A 12,752-nucleotide genomic window follows, 5' to 3' on the forward strand; every position below is an offset into this window, starting at 1 on the left:
TATTTTAGTCATTTCGGCGATGTGCATTCAACGGAGGGAGACGTTCCCGTCGACTACGAAGGCATCCGTGACGACTTCATCGTTTTCAAGATAATATGCCGGCTCAGCCTCTCGAAGATGCTCATAAGGCAGGGTGTGCGACTACGCATGCATGTTTTCATAAAGGTAAGTGTATGTGCATGTGTATGAGCGTCTGCGTCTGTGTTAAAAAAAAACCCGGCCCCAAACTGTTGGTCCATGCATGCAACACATTATCCCAGCCCATCCTTTGGTTGGCTCGTTGTGGCCTCTCTGCCCTCTAGCGTAACCGAATTCGCTGCAAAAATAAATACTCTACTCCCGTAACAGAAACGGCAGCAGAAAAGAGAAAACAAACCCTGCGATGACCTAGAGCAATCGCAACTGCAGACTTTATTTTCGAAGTACTAGAGCAGTTAGGGCCTGTTTGGTTTCAAATAAGTCACCAACTTATAAGTCGAAAAGTGAAAAAAATGACTTATTTTGGCAAACTGACCCAACTTATAAGTCACTCCAACTTATAAGTCATAAGTTGCTCCACCCCAACTTAAAACTTATAAGTCACCCTCTTTTGCATGAGTCACATCACCTTTACATAAAAAAACAAGATGGAAAGGTGTGGTCAGGTGACTTATAAATCAGATGATAACCAAACAGGCGTGACTTATTGAAACCAAACAGGCCCTTAATCTACTACTGGAGTAGTAGCCTTTAAGGAAAAACTAGGCGACCACTTTAACGCTCAAGAAAAGGGAAAGGCAGGCGCCGTAAACCTAACGCCGCCGCAGTACAGGGAGTACATGTACATCCATCACGGCCTGAATGTACTCTACCACGACGAGCGACGAGGCCGATTGTTCCTCGCAAGCTTCATCCCTCCCTCGCCCTTCACAACGAACAGTTTATAGAAATTGAAATAAAGTTTAACTACATCGACCAGCTCGGCAACGGAACAGACAAGAAGAAAAGCTCATATTTTTCCTTGGAGATGGAGAGATACAGGAAGAGGTTCGTTCACAGACGGACGGAGACAAGGAAAGGATTTGAAAAACTTTTCCCCACCACCACACACTTGCCTGGCCCAGAGCCCCAACGGAATCTACACCGCCTGCTTATCCCGCGCCCCCCGCGCCTGCCTCAAGCGCCAACTCCGATTTCCAAATCCCACGCAAAAACCCTCCACCGCAATCTCCCTCTTTTTTCCAAACCTCAGATCCCCCACCGCGCCGCGCCGCACAATCGCCGTCTCCCTGCGGCGCCTGGAACCGAAGCGCCGCCGCAGGCCCGTCGGTCGCGGCCGGGGGAGCCGGGCCATGCGGCGGCCCGGCGCTGCGCCGTTCGGAGGAAGTGCACCAATAGCGCCGGAAAATGCCTGAGCCCGACCGCAACTCCCTCAGCGCCGGCCGCGGCCAACACCGCGACGGGCTCAAGGGCTGGCCCGACCTCTGGCTGCTCCCCGGGAAGCCGCCGCACTCGCCCACCGCGGCCATGGCCCCGCCGCCGCCGCCGCCGGACCGCGCCCCCGACCAAACCCTAGCCTTCTCGGACGAGCTCCTCCTCCGCGTCCTCGCCTACCTCCCGGAGCCCCACCTCACGGCCTCCGCCTCGCTCGTCTGCAAGAGGTGGATGCGCCTCTCCGGCCGCCTGCGCCGCCGCCTCGCGGTGCGGGACTGGGCTTTCGTCACGCACCGCCTCCCCTACCGCTTCCCCGACCTGGCGGTCCTCGACCTGTTCCCGGCCTCCATAGCCGCCCCGGCCGCGCCGTCTCGGGCCTCCCCCGTCCTCACCTGCGGCGCGGTCTCGCTAACCCTAGACCCCGGCGCCGACCCGCCGCTCGGCGCTTGCCGGTTCCTCGCCGACGATGTGCTTGACAGGGGCCTCGCTGTCGTCGCCGCCAGGTTCCCTAACCTCCGGCGCTTATCGGCCACAGCCGCGTCCGAGTCCGCTGGCCTCATGGATATCGCCGGAGGCTGCGCCACTCTACAAGAGCTTGAGCTCCACCGATGCACTGACCTTGCCCTCCGCCCGGTCTCTGCCTTTGCGCACCTCCAGATCCTCCGCATCGTCGCCGCGTCCTCGCCGCTGTATGGCACCAGTGAAGATGGCGGGGTAACTGACATCGGCCTCACCATCCTCGCCCATGGCTGCAAACGGTTGGTTAAGCTGGAGCTTGTGGGTTGCGAGGGCAGCTACGACGGCATAGCAGCTGTGGGACGGTGCTGTGCGATGCTGGAGGAGCTCACCATTGCTGAGCACAGGATGGACGGCGGGTGGCTTGCTGCTCTAGCTTTCTGTGGCAACCTCAAGACCCTGCGGCTTCAGGGGTGTGCCAGGATTGATGATGATCCTGGGCCTGCTGAACATCTCGGCGCCTGCCTCACGCTCGAGAGCCTGCAATTGCATCGGTGCCAGCTACGTGACCGCCACGCCCTCCATGCTCTCTTTTTGGTCTGTGAGGGTGCTCGCGAGTTGCTGGTCCAGAATTGTTGGGGCCTTGAAGACGACATGTTTGCGTTGGCTGGCCTATGCAGGTACTGTAACCACCAATCTGACTCTTCAAATGTATTGGCACTAGTTTCTTAATAGATTATCATAATTGCTTCTAATGGGGACAGTTTGCGCCTTCTACTGTTTAATTATTCATGCTTTTTGTTTGTTCTGTGATAATGACATGCCTGCCAATAAAAGGAGCCTTAGGTATCTAAGTGTCAGGGGATAGAATGCTTGCAATACATGCCCCCCCCGCATGATTGAACTGACCATCGCTTTTTTGATGATTGAATGATAAGTAACTATCTTGAGGTTAAGTAGCATTCTGGTTGTCTGTGAGAGTGTTCTAACAACCAATACTAAGATAGCATTTGCTAGCAAATTTTTACATTTGTGGTCTATACCCTTGGTATGTTATCTTGTTACAAGTACTGTACTTTAGTTATCTTTTTGCTCTATATTCTGTTCGTACTGTTAGTTGTTTAAAGAAAACAATAGGTGTAGTTAACGTATTCAAGGTTGATGTTGTCAGCTGATATATTTAGTGTGCTGGGTGCACCGATTTGAAGGTGTGTGCTTAAGTGAAACCTTTTCTCTACTTATACTACTTTATTAAAAAGAAAGTACCGTTCCCTCTTACGTCAAATCCTTCGTCCAACCTTCTGAATTTTATTTATGGTAAAACCTGGTACCGATCAGACATGTTTGCTAGCCCAATAAATAGCAATAAATTCACAGCCCGTAGACAAATAAATACCACAACAATTAATCTCTTATCTTTGGTACCCCAATAAAGTAGATTCATCACGGGCATATACCTATTTTGGCCCTCGTTGCAACACACGGGCACATACTATTTTGGCCCCCGTGGCAACGAACGGGCACGTACCTCGTCTACATAAATGACCTTTGCGTGTGATGCCATTTCTTTTAGTAAACTTTCTTCTCTTCTGTTGATAAAAGCCTCATCATGAAACTATTTATGAAATGCTCGTCCAGGTAGCTCACTGGCTGTTCCACAGATCATCAATAATTTCTTATGGCCAGGCACTAGTGACCTGTAAACTGTAAAATCTGACTTGGTTGTCTGCATAATTTCATTTGATTAGGGTATACGTTACTTCTATTTGCATCACAAATTAGGCTCCATTGCAGACATCCAACTTAATATTTGGATGTCTAATTTAGAGACTTGCAAACCGTCAGTAATTTGGACATGTGTGATGGAATTTTTTTCAGCATAGAATTGACTTTCCTGGGGAAAGGAAGCAACAGATGGCCAATCTTGCACCTGTTATATGCTGAATATTTGGATGTCTTTTGCGTCTTCAATTGCCTGCTGAATGATGTCCCAGACCACTGGTTGCCAATTTTCCAATTTCATGGTGTGGTAGAACGGCTGAAAAGTGCCAAGCATTCCAGCATATCATATGTTAATGTAGCTACGTAGGATTTGGTAGATAATTGCCCTCACATGAAGAGATCATTATGCCATTAGCGCTCTTCTGCAGTTCTGCTGTTTGTCACATATTTATTGTTTGCATTTGATTAGTCCTCAAGGCATCTGAGTAAGTGCTTCCTAAAAGTGGCATGCTACTGTTTCTCTCTGAGAATGGAATGTATTTCCTCATCTTGTCGAGTGCAATTATTTCGGCCCTGACCAGGAAACGCCTTAATATCCAGCTTGTCTGCCGTGTAGTTACCTTTTTCGTGACTCTGCAAATGGATTCTACCAAGTCAACTATTCTAGCTTGTTTCCTGGATAGTGCATCCTGTGCCATTCATACCTAGGGGTGTGTTTGGTTTGAGTCATCAGGCGGAACGTAACGGGTTCGTTCCGTTCACAGGAGTTGTTCTTGTGTTTGGTTGGGTAGAGGAACCAGAACCCACTCGTTCCAGAGAATGGCATATTCCATCCATATGCGGACACACCTGTACCTCCGATTTGGTGGAACCACGCAGAACGGCTCTTGCATCTCACCCCTCCCCATGACTCACTCACCCCAAAGGCCCAAACTCCATCATTATCTCAGCGCCGCCACCCCTCTCGCCTCCCTCCCTCTCTCAATCTGTCACCTGCGCCGGCAACTCCCGTAGCTCTTCCTCTCTGGTGGTGCCACCCTCTCTGGCGGCGGGCCAGTAGGTACGGCAGCTGGTACCAGCGAGGTGGGCTGCGAGATGGTATCCAGCGGCGGCGTGGACCTCCACCCGGAGTCCTTCATCACGCCTAAAGAGAGCAGAGCAGCGGCAGCGCAGATTTTGTTGCCGATTTGGCTGGTAGTAGAGCAGTGGCTCCAACGCATCAGAAAGCAAAGGACTAGACCAGCAGCACTGGCAGTAGGGAAGAGGAGTAGCGGCTGCAACCAGGGAGCTCTCGATCTCACCGATTTGGATTGGTTTTAGGGACTAATGCGTGCAGTTCATTGAGAAGAAGCTCCGCCTCTACTAGTTCTGAAAGCGTTTAATTAATTTTGTTCCTAACCTTTTCTAATGGTCTAACCTTCATCCTGGTTTCGATTTTCTTCCATATTTTCATCTTTTCAAGAGAGCTGTGAGGTAAATTTTAGACATATTTGTTCATATACTATAAACCTTTCCCAACTTCCATATTTAGGGACTTGCAAAACGTCAATAATTTGGACATGTGAGATGGATTTTTTTTCAAATACTTGACAGTATCCCTAAGCTTATTGATCAAAGTTTGCAATGGAGCAACGCCATCATTCACTATCAAATTGACAATGTGTGCACAGCAGCGAACATGGAGGTATTTAGGAATAAATTGAGCCGATTTCCTAGCAATGATCTTGTCCATCAATCTCTTAGCAGCATTATCATTTGAGGAAGCATTATCCATAGTGATTGTCATGATCTTATCTTCTACTGCCTCCGTCCCATAATATAAGAGCGTTTTTGACACTAAGTATTTCCATTTATATTATGGGACGTGAGGGAGTATTTTCCATTCTTCGCAATACTCGAAAACTGACTTCTTGATAAGGACCAAGCTTTTAAATCTAGGCCGATACGACCGATATCTAGGCCGATATATCACTTTTGGGGCTCTACCGATATAGACATAACATATCATTTTGTAAATATCATTTTCAAACATATCATCCGATATGGACCGAAATATCGGCCGATATCTAGCCCGATATGTCCACAGATATAGAACGATATGTAGGTGACACCAATTATTTATTAGAATACAGTGAAATAAGATTATGCATTTACAACTTCATTATATATTATCAAAGTCATGCACAATGTTTCGTACGAATGCATATATATTGTATTGTTTTTTATCATAGAGTAAGGATTTTGTGAATCTTTCCTTAATAGTTTCTTAACCAACAAGTTAATAAACTAGGAATCTAAAAGTGTCATGCAAAAGCATTAACATCATACATTTCTTTTTACTAAAAATAAATGTTTTGAACTAGAAGAATGAAAAAAACTAGACATTGTTTCTCCAATATATCTACATATCGTACGATATATCACCCGATATCCGACATCCGATATGTCGAAGCCAAACCGATACGAACCCGATATCCGACATCCGATATGTCGAAGCCAAACCGATACGAACCCGATATCCGATATTTTGAAGCTTGATAAGGACAACCATAATCTAAGAGCGTTTTTGACTCTAAGTATTTCCTCTTATATTATGGGACGGAGGGAGTATTTTCCATTCTTGGCAACACTCGAAAACTGACTTCTTGATATATGACAACAACAAAGAATTCTTGATATATGAGGTAAGCTTAAATTGCCATGAGTATATAAAAATCAACATTCTTGTTCTAATTGCCATGAGTATATAAAGAATTCTTGATATACGAGGTAAGTTTTAAATTGCCATGAGTAAATGAGAATATCACCATTCTTACAAGAGAGGTGAGCTGAATCAAATTCGTCTTTGTTCCATCCCTTCAACCAAACAGTGAAACGGAACCATTCCATTTCATCATTTGACTACAACCAAACACAGGAATGGAACGGACCCATTCTACTGGAATGGAACCATGACATTCCATTTTACTTGGTTCCTCAACCAAACACACCCTAGATTTCTGGATGCAATACGGAGCTAGTGAACTAGTGGGCTGAAAAAAAATGACACCAACACTCCAACAGGAACTGGTCCCTGTGGCAATTTTATTAAGAAGAAACAACCAAGCACACAACCTACAGAGCTTGGGGCTCGAACGCGGGTGGCAGGCTGGGCGCGCAGCGGGCCGCGTGACACTAGCCAACTGGTCTGACACCAGTTTCCAACTAATGGGCTGAAATGAATGGCTAATAACCAGACGCACAACGTAAAATAGGCAAGAGCTGGTAGGGCCATCTCAACCCCAAACACAGCCTAAGCGTGCATCTGGGTTATTTAGAAATGAACGGGTAATAACCAGACGCACGCCGTAAAATAGGCAAGAGCTTGTAGGGCCATCTCAACCCCAAACACAGCCTAAGCGTGCATCTGGGTTATTAGAAATGAACGGGTAATAACTAGACTCACACCTGGGCTGTGTTTGGCATCCAGGTAGCCGTACCAGCTTTTGCCTGTTTTACTGTTTGTAACCAACTTTTTTCTGCTTTCATGGTAATTTTTTCACAACAGATTATAAATTAAGTTCAGGGTAACAGATTTCAGCAACTGCATACTGAGCCTTATTCAGCTGAAATTCATTGAACTTCAAACTACCTGGAAGCTTAATGGAAGTGCTAGTACAAAACAATCCTAGTTTTTCTGTGTGTGGATATTGATATTTTCTTATCAAGAAATCTGTTTTTCACAAAAAAAAATCGTCTTGCGGAAATGCTTTTGTCATACGACATTCCTATAGAGTAATAATAGGTACTATGACATTTTTGTCCACAGTCTACATTTCTGGAAACTTATATTTATGTATTGCAGTTGGATGTACTATAGGACTGTGACTAACGGTCGTCTCACTTGTTTTTCAGGAGAGTGAAATTGCTGTCCTTAGAAGGCTGCTCATTATTAACAACTCGAGGTGTCGAATCTGTAGTCACCTCATGGAATGATTTGCAGAGTCTACAAGTTGTCGCGTGCAACAAAATAAAGGACGAGGAAATGACTGGTGCACTCTCAGAGCTTTTCTCTAATCTCAAAGAGCTGAAGTGGAGGCCCGACAACAAATCTCTCCTGGCGGCAAGCCTAGTGGGCACTGGAATGGGAAAGAAGGGCAGAGTATTTTTCAAAAGGGTATGAAGTCTGATCATCTTGGTGTGCTCCGTTCCCTGCGATGATGCGCTTCATCTCTTCTTTGCCCGTAAGGATTGAGCTTTTCTTGTGGCAGATTTTACCGGGCCATCAACGAGTCAAGGGCAAGGTGCTCAACTATCCAGCGGGTGTTGCTGCTTAGTCTGATCGCTCTTTTGGTCCAGACAGAATTTTACGTGCTGCTGCAAAATTCGTATACTTGGAGCTGGTGCAAATTCTTCGGATTTGGATCAAAGTTCTTCATTTTTGGAAGCTGGCACACCCAAGGGCAATTGAGATACCAACTGCCCAGATTTGTGTTTTTGGCAGAGTTGTAACAAGCTGACACTACCCCATGAGAGGTTCCTAACCAATATTTATGTACGCTACAGAATTTTTCTTTTATAAGTTATGGCAGAACTTGTTAGTTCCCGATGATGAATCAGACGGAAGCACCAAAAGTGTTCGTGTTTTACGTCAAATGACTTGACTGTTGAATGGTTTTTGTTGCCTGCACACTTTGCAATGCAGAAATGCCTTCTTTTTTTAGGCAAATGCAGAAATACGTCGGTGTCTACTTGATGCAGTGTGTTCTTCGTGCAAATCTGATGGTGATGAATTAATTTGGTTTGTCAGAAGACTCACTTGCCAGTCTGCCCTGGAATGTTGATGTTGCCTTTGGATTTCCTTTTTTCTTTGTAGACAAAGCCTTCGCATTTTTTTTTTGGAGACAAGCCTTTGCATTTGCATTTGCTGAGCAGCTGTTCTTTCTCTGTGTCACGAACAGGAGAGGAGGAAGCACCCGTCCCAGCTGCCAGACGGCCCAGCGCAGAGCCCACCTCGCTTGATATAAAGCCCAGCCGTACCATCTTCGGCTCTCCTCCTCTCCCTCAATCTCTCGAATCGCGCGCCCTCTGCAACTGCCAGACGCACCCCCGCGGAGAAGAGGCGAGGTGCGCAGAGCAAGAAGCCAAGAAGATGGCCGCCGCCCTCGACGGCGTCTCCTCCTGCGGCAGCATCAACATGCGCCGCGTCGACCACCTCCTCCCGCTCCCGCTCCCCTGCGTCGGCGAGTCGACCGCCGCCTCCCGCGTCTCGCTGGGCTCCTCCCCCGCCCGCTCCGACGCCTCCGAGGGCGCCGCCTCCTTCTACGCCGAGCCCCACCCGGAGGACCAGCCCGAGGCGTCCGCGGGGAGGAGCACGCAGATGCTGCTCGCCATGGCCGCCATGGGCGGGCGCGGCGGCCCCTACGGCCGCCGCCCGGCGTCCTCCTACGGCAGCTGCGCCGCCTGGAGCGCCGGCTCCCTCACCGCGCACCGCCCGGCCTCCCCGTCGCCCATATGCAGCCCCGTCAGCAGCAAAGGCGGCGACGGCTGCCGGGGCGGCGGAGAGCGGCGCGACGATGGCGACACGTCCTCCTTCGTCACGTCACAGCAGGTCGGTTCCCGTGTTCTTGGTGCTCTTTCGCGTTGTTCCTGACAGGATCTCGCTTGACAAGTAGATAACTCAAAGGTTCTTGATTTTCCCTGCCGTCAGTCTTGAACTATTGCTCTGTAGCACGCGGTTCATGAGTTGTGTTGGGCTCCATCGATTCCTTTTGTCAAGTCTTGGAGCAGATGTAGGTTCTTGGATGGAACTGTTCGGTTTCTTGTATTGCTCACAGGAACGAAGCCCTCGATATCTTAGCATTCTGTTAAAGTTTCATAGGATTCTTGATTGATAGATGTTCCAGGAAACGATTGGAAACTCCTAATGATTATTAACTACCGAGCAGCAAAGGCTGCACATTTGCGATCTAGGCTTGCTGCTAAATTTCTGCTTGCTGAATCTTGAGTTGGACAAAGACTGGAGTAACATTATCTCAATCATACCGATGGTGCATTTATTTGATCGACCAACCAGATTAGGATGATTTGGTGTCTGGTTCCATCCAATTATTACTTGTTGCTTCCAGTTTTGTACCCACCTAGTTATGCTTTCTACCCATTTGATCTTTCATAAGTACTTGGGAGGTGCTAATAAGCCAAACTACCTCAGGAACAAGAGCAAGGGAGGTTACCAACGAGAGAAGATTTCGCCAAGTGTTCTGCTACGCCACGAAACATCCGACTACAGACTCCCAGGCACCCTTCTCTGCCGGACAGGAGAGGTTGCGCCTTTTGTCTGCCTCCCCCTTTCATAGATCAGCCTCACATTTTTTTTCTTGCATGTCATGTTTAATTAGTTTGCTTGATGGAATTATGCAGCTAACGGATCCAGTCGAGGGCCTCCAAAATTCGTCCACAAGGCCACGCCAGCTAGATTGATGCGCCGAGCTCGCTCCTCACATAACTACCATGGGAAGCGCATGGGAGCAATTGATGCTGTCAATGAATGGAGATTGCCTAAAGTAAGTGAAGAGGCAGATGAGGCAGTGGATCAGAAGGACTGGCAGGATGATGCTATGTCATCTCGTGTATCCTCAGGTATTGGCTTAAATCTCTTGAGACCTATCAGTTTTTCAGCAGAACATGCATTTGAGACAATCCTTTATTGTTTCAGCTCGTGATTGGAACTTCGAGTCGGATAGTGCCTATGAGGGAAGCAATCATGATGGTCGTGCTTTTGAGCATTCAGAGGTCGAGGATTGTGCAGCTGCAGTGCAAAGGATGGAGAGACGGCTGCGGTGCCCTGCGAGGAAACATGAGGAAAATGCTGTCCACGCCAAGTTGGTTGCCTGGAAGGATGCACAGATTGCAAAGCTCATAGAAAAGTAATCCCTCTTATCTCATCTTTAATCATTACCTCTTAGCATGCATTTGTTAGCAGTTAACTAGGGAGTTGTTCAGAATCAAGAATTGTTCATATAACAAGAATAGTTGTATTGAGCGAATGATGACGAGGAATTAAATGGCTTGGGGAATGATCACATGTAGAATAATATGTTTGTTATCATAAAGGAACAGTTTGTGCTAAACTCTATCTTACATTGGAATAAAACAGAAGAGCATGCTCCTGATTATTGGTACATACATGACTGTTTGTGACTTGTGACTGTCTAGTTTGTTGAAATGAAAACTCGGGCTGATCCGTTATCAACTCATCGTGTATAGAGTTCATGAGCTAATAAAATTGGATTTGTGTGTTACAAAAGGATAGTTCTTTGTAACTTATCTAGACAGAGCACTTACGATGTTACTTCAATCAACTAGGCTGAATCAGAAAGAAGCCCAGATCGATAAATGGCAGAAGAATAAGATTGCACAGGCCAGGCATAAACTGACAAAAACTGAGGTATACTTCAGTTCACTGCATTGAATTTTTGAATTTGATAGCATTGCACCCGCAGTTTCACATATTTGTGTCTGAACTGAATGCAGAAGAAGTTGGAGAAGCAGAGAGCTGAAGCTGCAGTGAAGATGCAAAAGGCGATAGAAGATGCAGAGAGGAGAGCTGATAAGAAGAGAGTCAAGAAGCAGGCAGCCACCAACAGTCGGATAGATGGTGTCAAGAGAGCCCTGGAGGAGATGTCTAGGACAGGAAGGCTACCCTGGACACTTGCTTTTCTGTGATCCGGCTCTTGCTTGTGCTAGTTCCAGACAAGCCGATTGGTATAAGCTCCTACCAGTGCCAGCACAGCAAGACTAAAACTAACGAAATCGACAGCGTCAAATACTAAAGAAAGGACCATATACTGTATAGAATGGTGGTTTGCTGTCCTGTGATGATGGAAGAAGTTTTAGGTCATGGAACACTTGGTCAGCATTTGAACACAGATTCTTAAACGTGACATTAGTCTCCCCATTGGAGAAGTGGAAAATTCTGCACTGTTGGCTTGATGATTGTGGCATTGGTTACAAGCAGTTTGGGTGTATCCAAATAATTTGCAGGTACTATACTGTTCTGAAATTTATTCTGCAGCTGACCCTATATATGCACTGGCAGGGGAGGCAGGCAGGTACCAGACCATGGCCACGCCTGCTGCTTCATCAGGTATAGGAGTAGACAAGAAACTGGTTGCTCAATATGCCACTGTCAATGTATACTACTACTCAAAATTCAGTTACCTTTTCAGTACACAAAATTCAGTTATCTTTTCAGTACGCCTGCTGCTTCATCAGGTTTAGGAGTACTTTGGGGAAGACATCGAAGTTTAGCACATGGAATTACTTTTACCTATGTTTTTTCAAAAGAATTACTTGCTAGCGAAAACTCAACAGTTTTGACACAAATTTGATTTTTAAATTTTTTGTGATTTGCTTGTGATAATCTTTGTGAACGATGAATAAGTAGCAAAGTTTCTGATTCCAGTATTTCATGAATGTTTTTTTTATTACATCGAAACACTTTGGTTTTCGAAACAACCCATCAGAACCAAGTTGACAACGTTGGCGAAAGCTGAGGTTCTTCAAGGCCCACTATGAAAGCATGCTTTATCAAACGTTTCAATCGTTATTAGTTGATGTGGCCGGTGATAGTTTTGTCCTAGACACCTCAGATGGTGACTTTAATTGACATCGTCTTTCTAACGGATTCTTTGCCGTCGTGGAGGGAAATCGAGCATAGGTTCCGCTGAGAATGGCCAAAAGGCGTGTGTATGGAGGAGACATCGTGGCAACTGCTTGTATCATCCACGGAGAGTGATTGAAAGAAAAGAAAAATGGCATTTCCTATACTCCCTCCGTCCCGAATTACTTGTCTTAGACGGATGTAATACTTCTCAATTTCAGCTTCATATGTACCAGCACGCTCACCACCACATAACATGCATTGTTGTGGATCTTGATTGTCCCGTCTATCTAATCAGCCTCCTCATCTGGCAAACCAACTTTATTCCTGCGGGTCTGCTAAAACTCACGGTGCTACATATTTCGCATATCACAGTTGATTCTTTGACGTATGATTTCTTGGTTGTTCATGCTCACCGAGCCAAAGGCAGCGAGGACACGGAGCAGGGGAGGGGTTTTGTAACACCAAGGAAGATGGTCGGGCACGATGGGGTTAGAGAGGTGGTCGGGAACAACGACAG

The 12,752-nt window shown here is 46.7% G+C and overlaps 2 protein-coding genes across 2 annotated transcripts; both read left to right on the forward strand.

Moving 5' to 3' along the window:
- Positions 1 to 1,092: 1,092 nt before the first annotated feature.
- Positions 1,093 to 8,226, forward strand: LOC109762530 (F-box protein At5g51370). The gene is made up of 3 exons (XM_020321391.4): positions 1,093 to 2,549; positions 7,486 to 7,747; positions 7,842 to 8,226. The coding sequence occupies exons 1-3, from the start codon at positions 1,387 to 1,389 to the stop codon at positions 7,905 to 7,907; spliced, it is 1,491 nt and encodes a 496-aa protein (XP_020176980.1). The 5' UTR covers positions 1,093 to 1,386; the 3' UTR covers positions 7,908 to 8,226.
- A 303-nt stretch (positions 8,227 to 8,529) lies between these two features.
- Positions 8,530 to 11,619, forward strand: LOC109762534 (uncharacterized). The gene is made up of 6 exons (XM_020321394.4): positions 8,530 to 9,181; positions 9,782 to 9,893; positions 9,991 to 10,209; positions 10,286 to 10,496; positions 10,936 to 11,017; positions 11,104 to 11,619. The coding sequence occupies exons 1-6, from the start codon at positions 8,723 to 8,725 to the stop codon at positions 11,293 to 11,295; spliced, it is 1,275 nt and encodes a 424-aa protein (XP_020176983.1). The 5' UTR covers positions 8,530 to 8,722; the 3' UTR covers positions 11,296 to 11,619.
- The last annotated feature ends 1,133 nt before the right edge of the window (positions 11,620 to 12,752 follow it).

The sequence above is a fragment of the Aegilops tauschii genome, chromosome 6 (assembly GCF_002575655.3).
Source record: "Aegilops tauschii subsp. strangulata cultivar AL8/78 chromosome 6, Aet v6.0, whole genome shotgun sequence".
NCBI lineage: Eukaryota > Viridiplantae > Streptophyta > Magnoliopsida > Poales > Poaceae > Aegilops > Aegilops tauschii.

What these genes read in the sequence shown, in the direction of transcription:
- LOC109762530 (XM_020321391.4), top strand. Translation starts at nt 1,387, where the DNA reads ATGCCTGAGCCCGACCGCAACTCCCTCAGCGCCGGCCGCGGCCAACAC. An exon ending in GCGTTGGCTGGCCTATGCAG is followed by an intron (nt 2,550 to 7,485) that starts GTACTGTAACCA and finishes CTTGTTTTTCAG; the next exon opens with GAGAGTGAAATTGCTGTCCT. An exon ending in GCAGAGTATTTTTCAAAAGG is followed by an intron (nt 7,748 to 7,841) that starts GTATGAAGTCTG and finishes TTCTTGTGGCAG; the next exon opens with ATTTTACCGGGCCATCAACG.
- LOC109762534 (XM_020321394.4), top strand. Translation starts at nt 8,723, where the DNA reads ATGGCCGCCGCCCTCGACGGCGTCTCCTCCTGCGGCAGCATCAACATG. An exon ending in TTCTCTGCCGGACAGGAGAG is followed by an intron (nt 9,894 to 9,990) that starts GTTGCGCCTTTT and finishes GGAATTATGCAG; the next exon opens with CTAACGGATCCAGTCGAGGG. An exon ending in GTCATCTCGTGTATCCTCAG is followed by an intron (nt 10,210 to 10,285) that starts GTATTGGCTTAA and finishes TTATTGTTTCAG; the next exon opens with CTCGTGATTGGAACTTCGAG.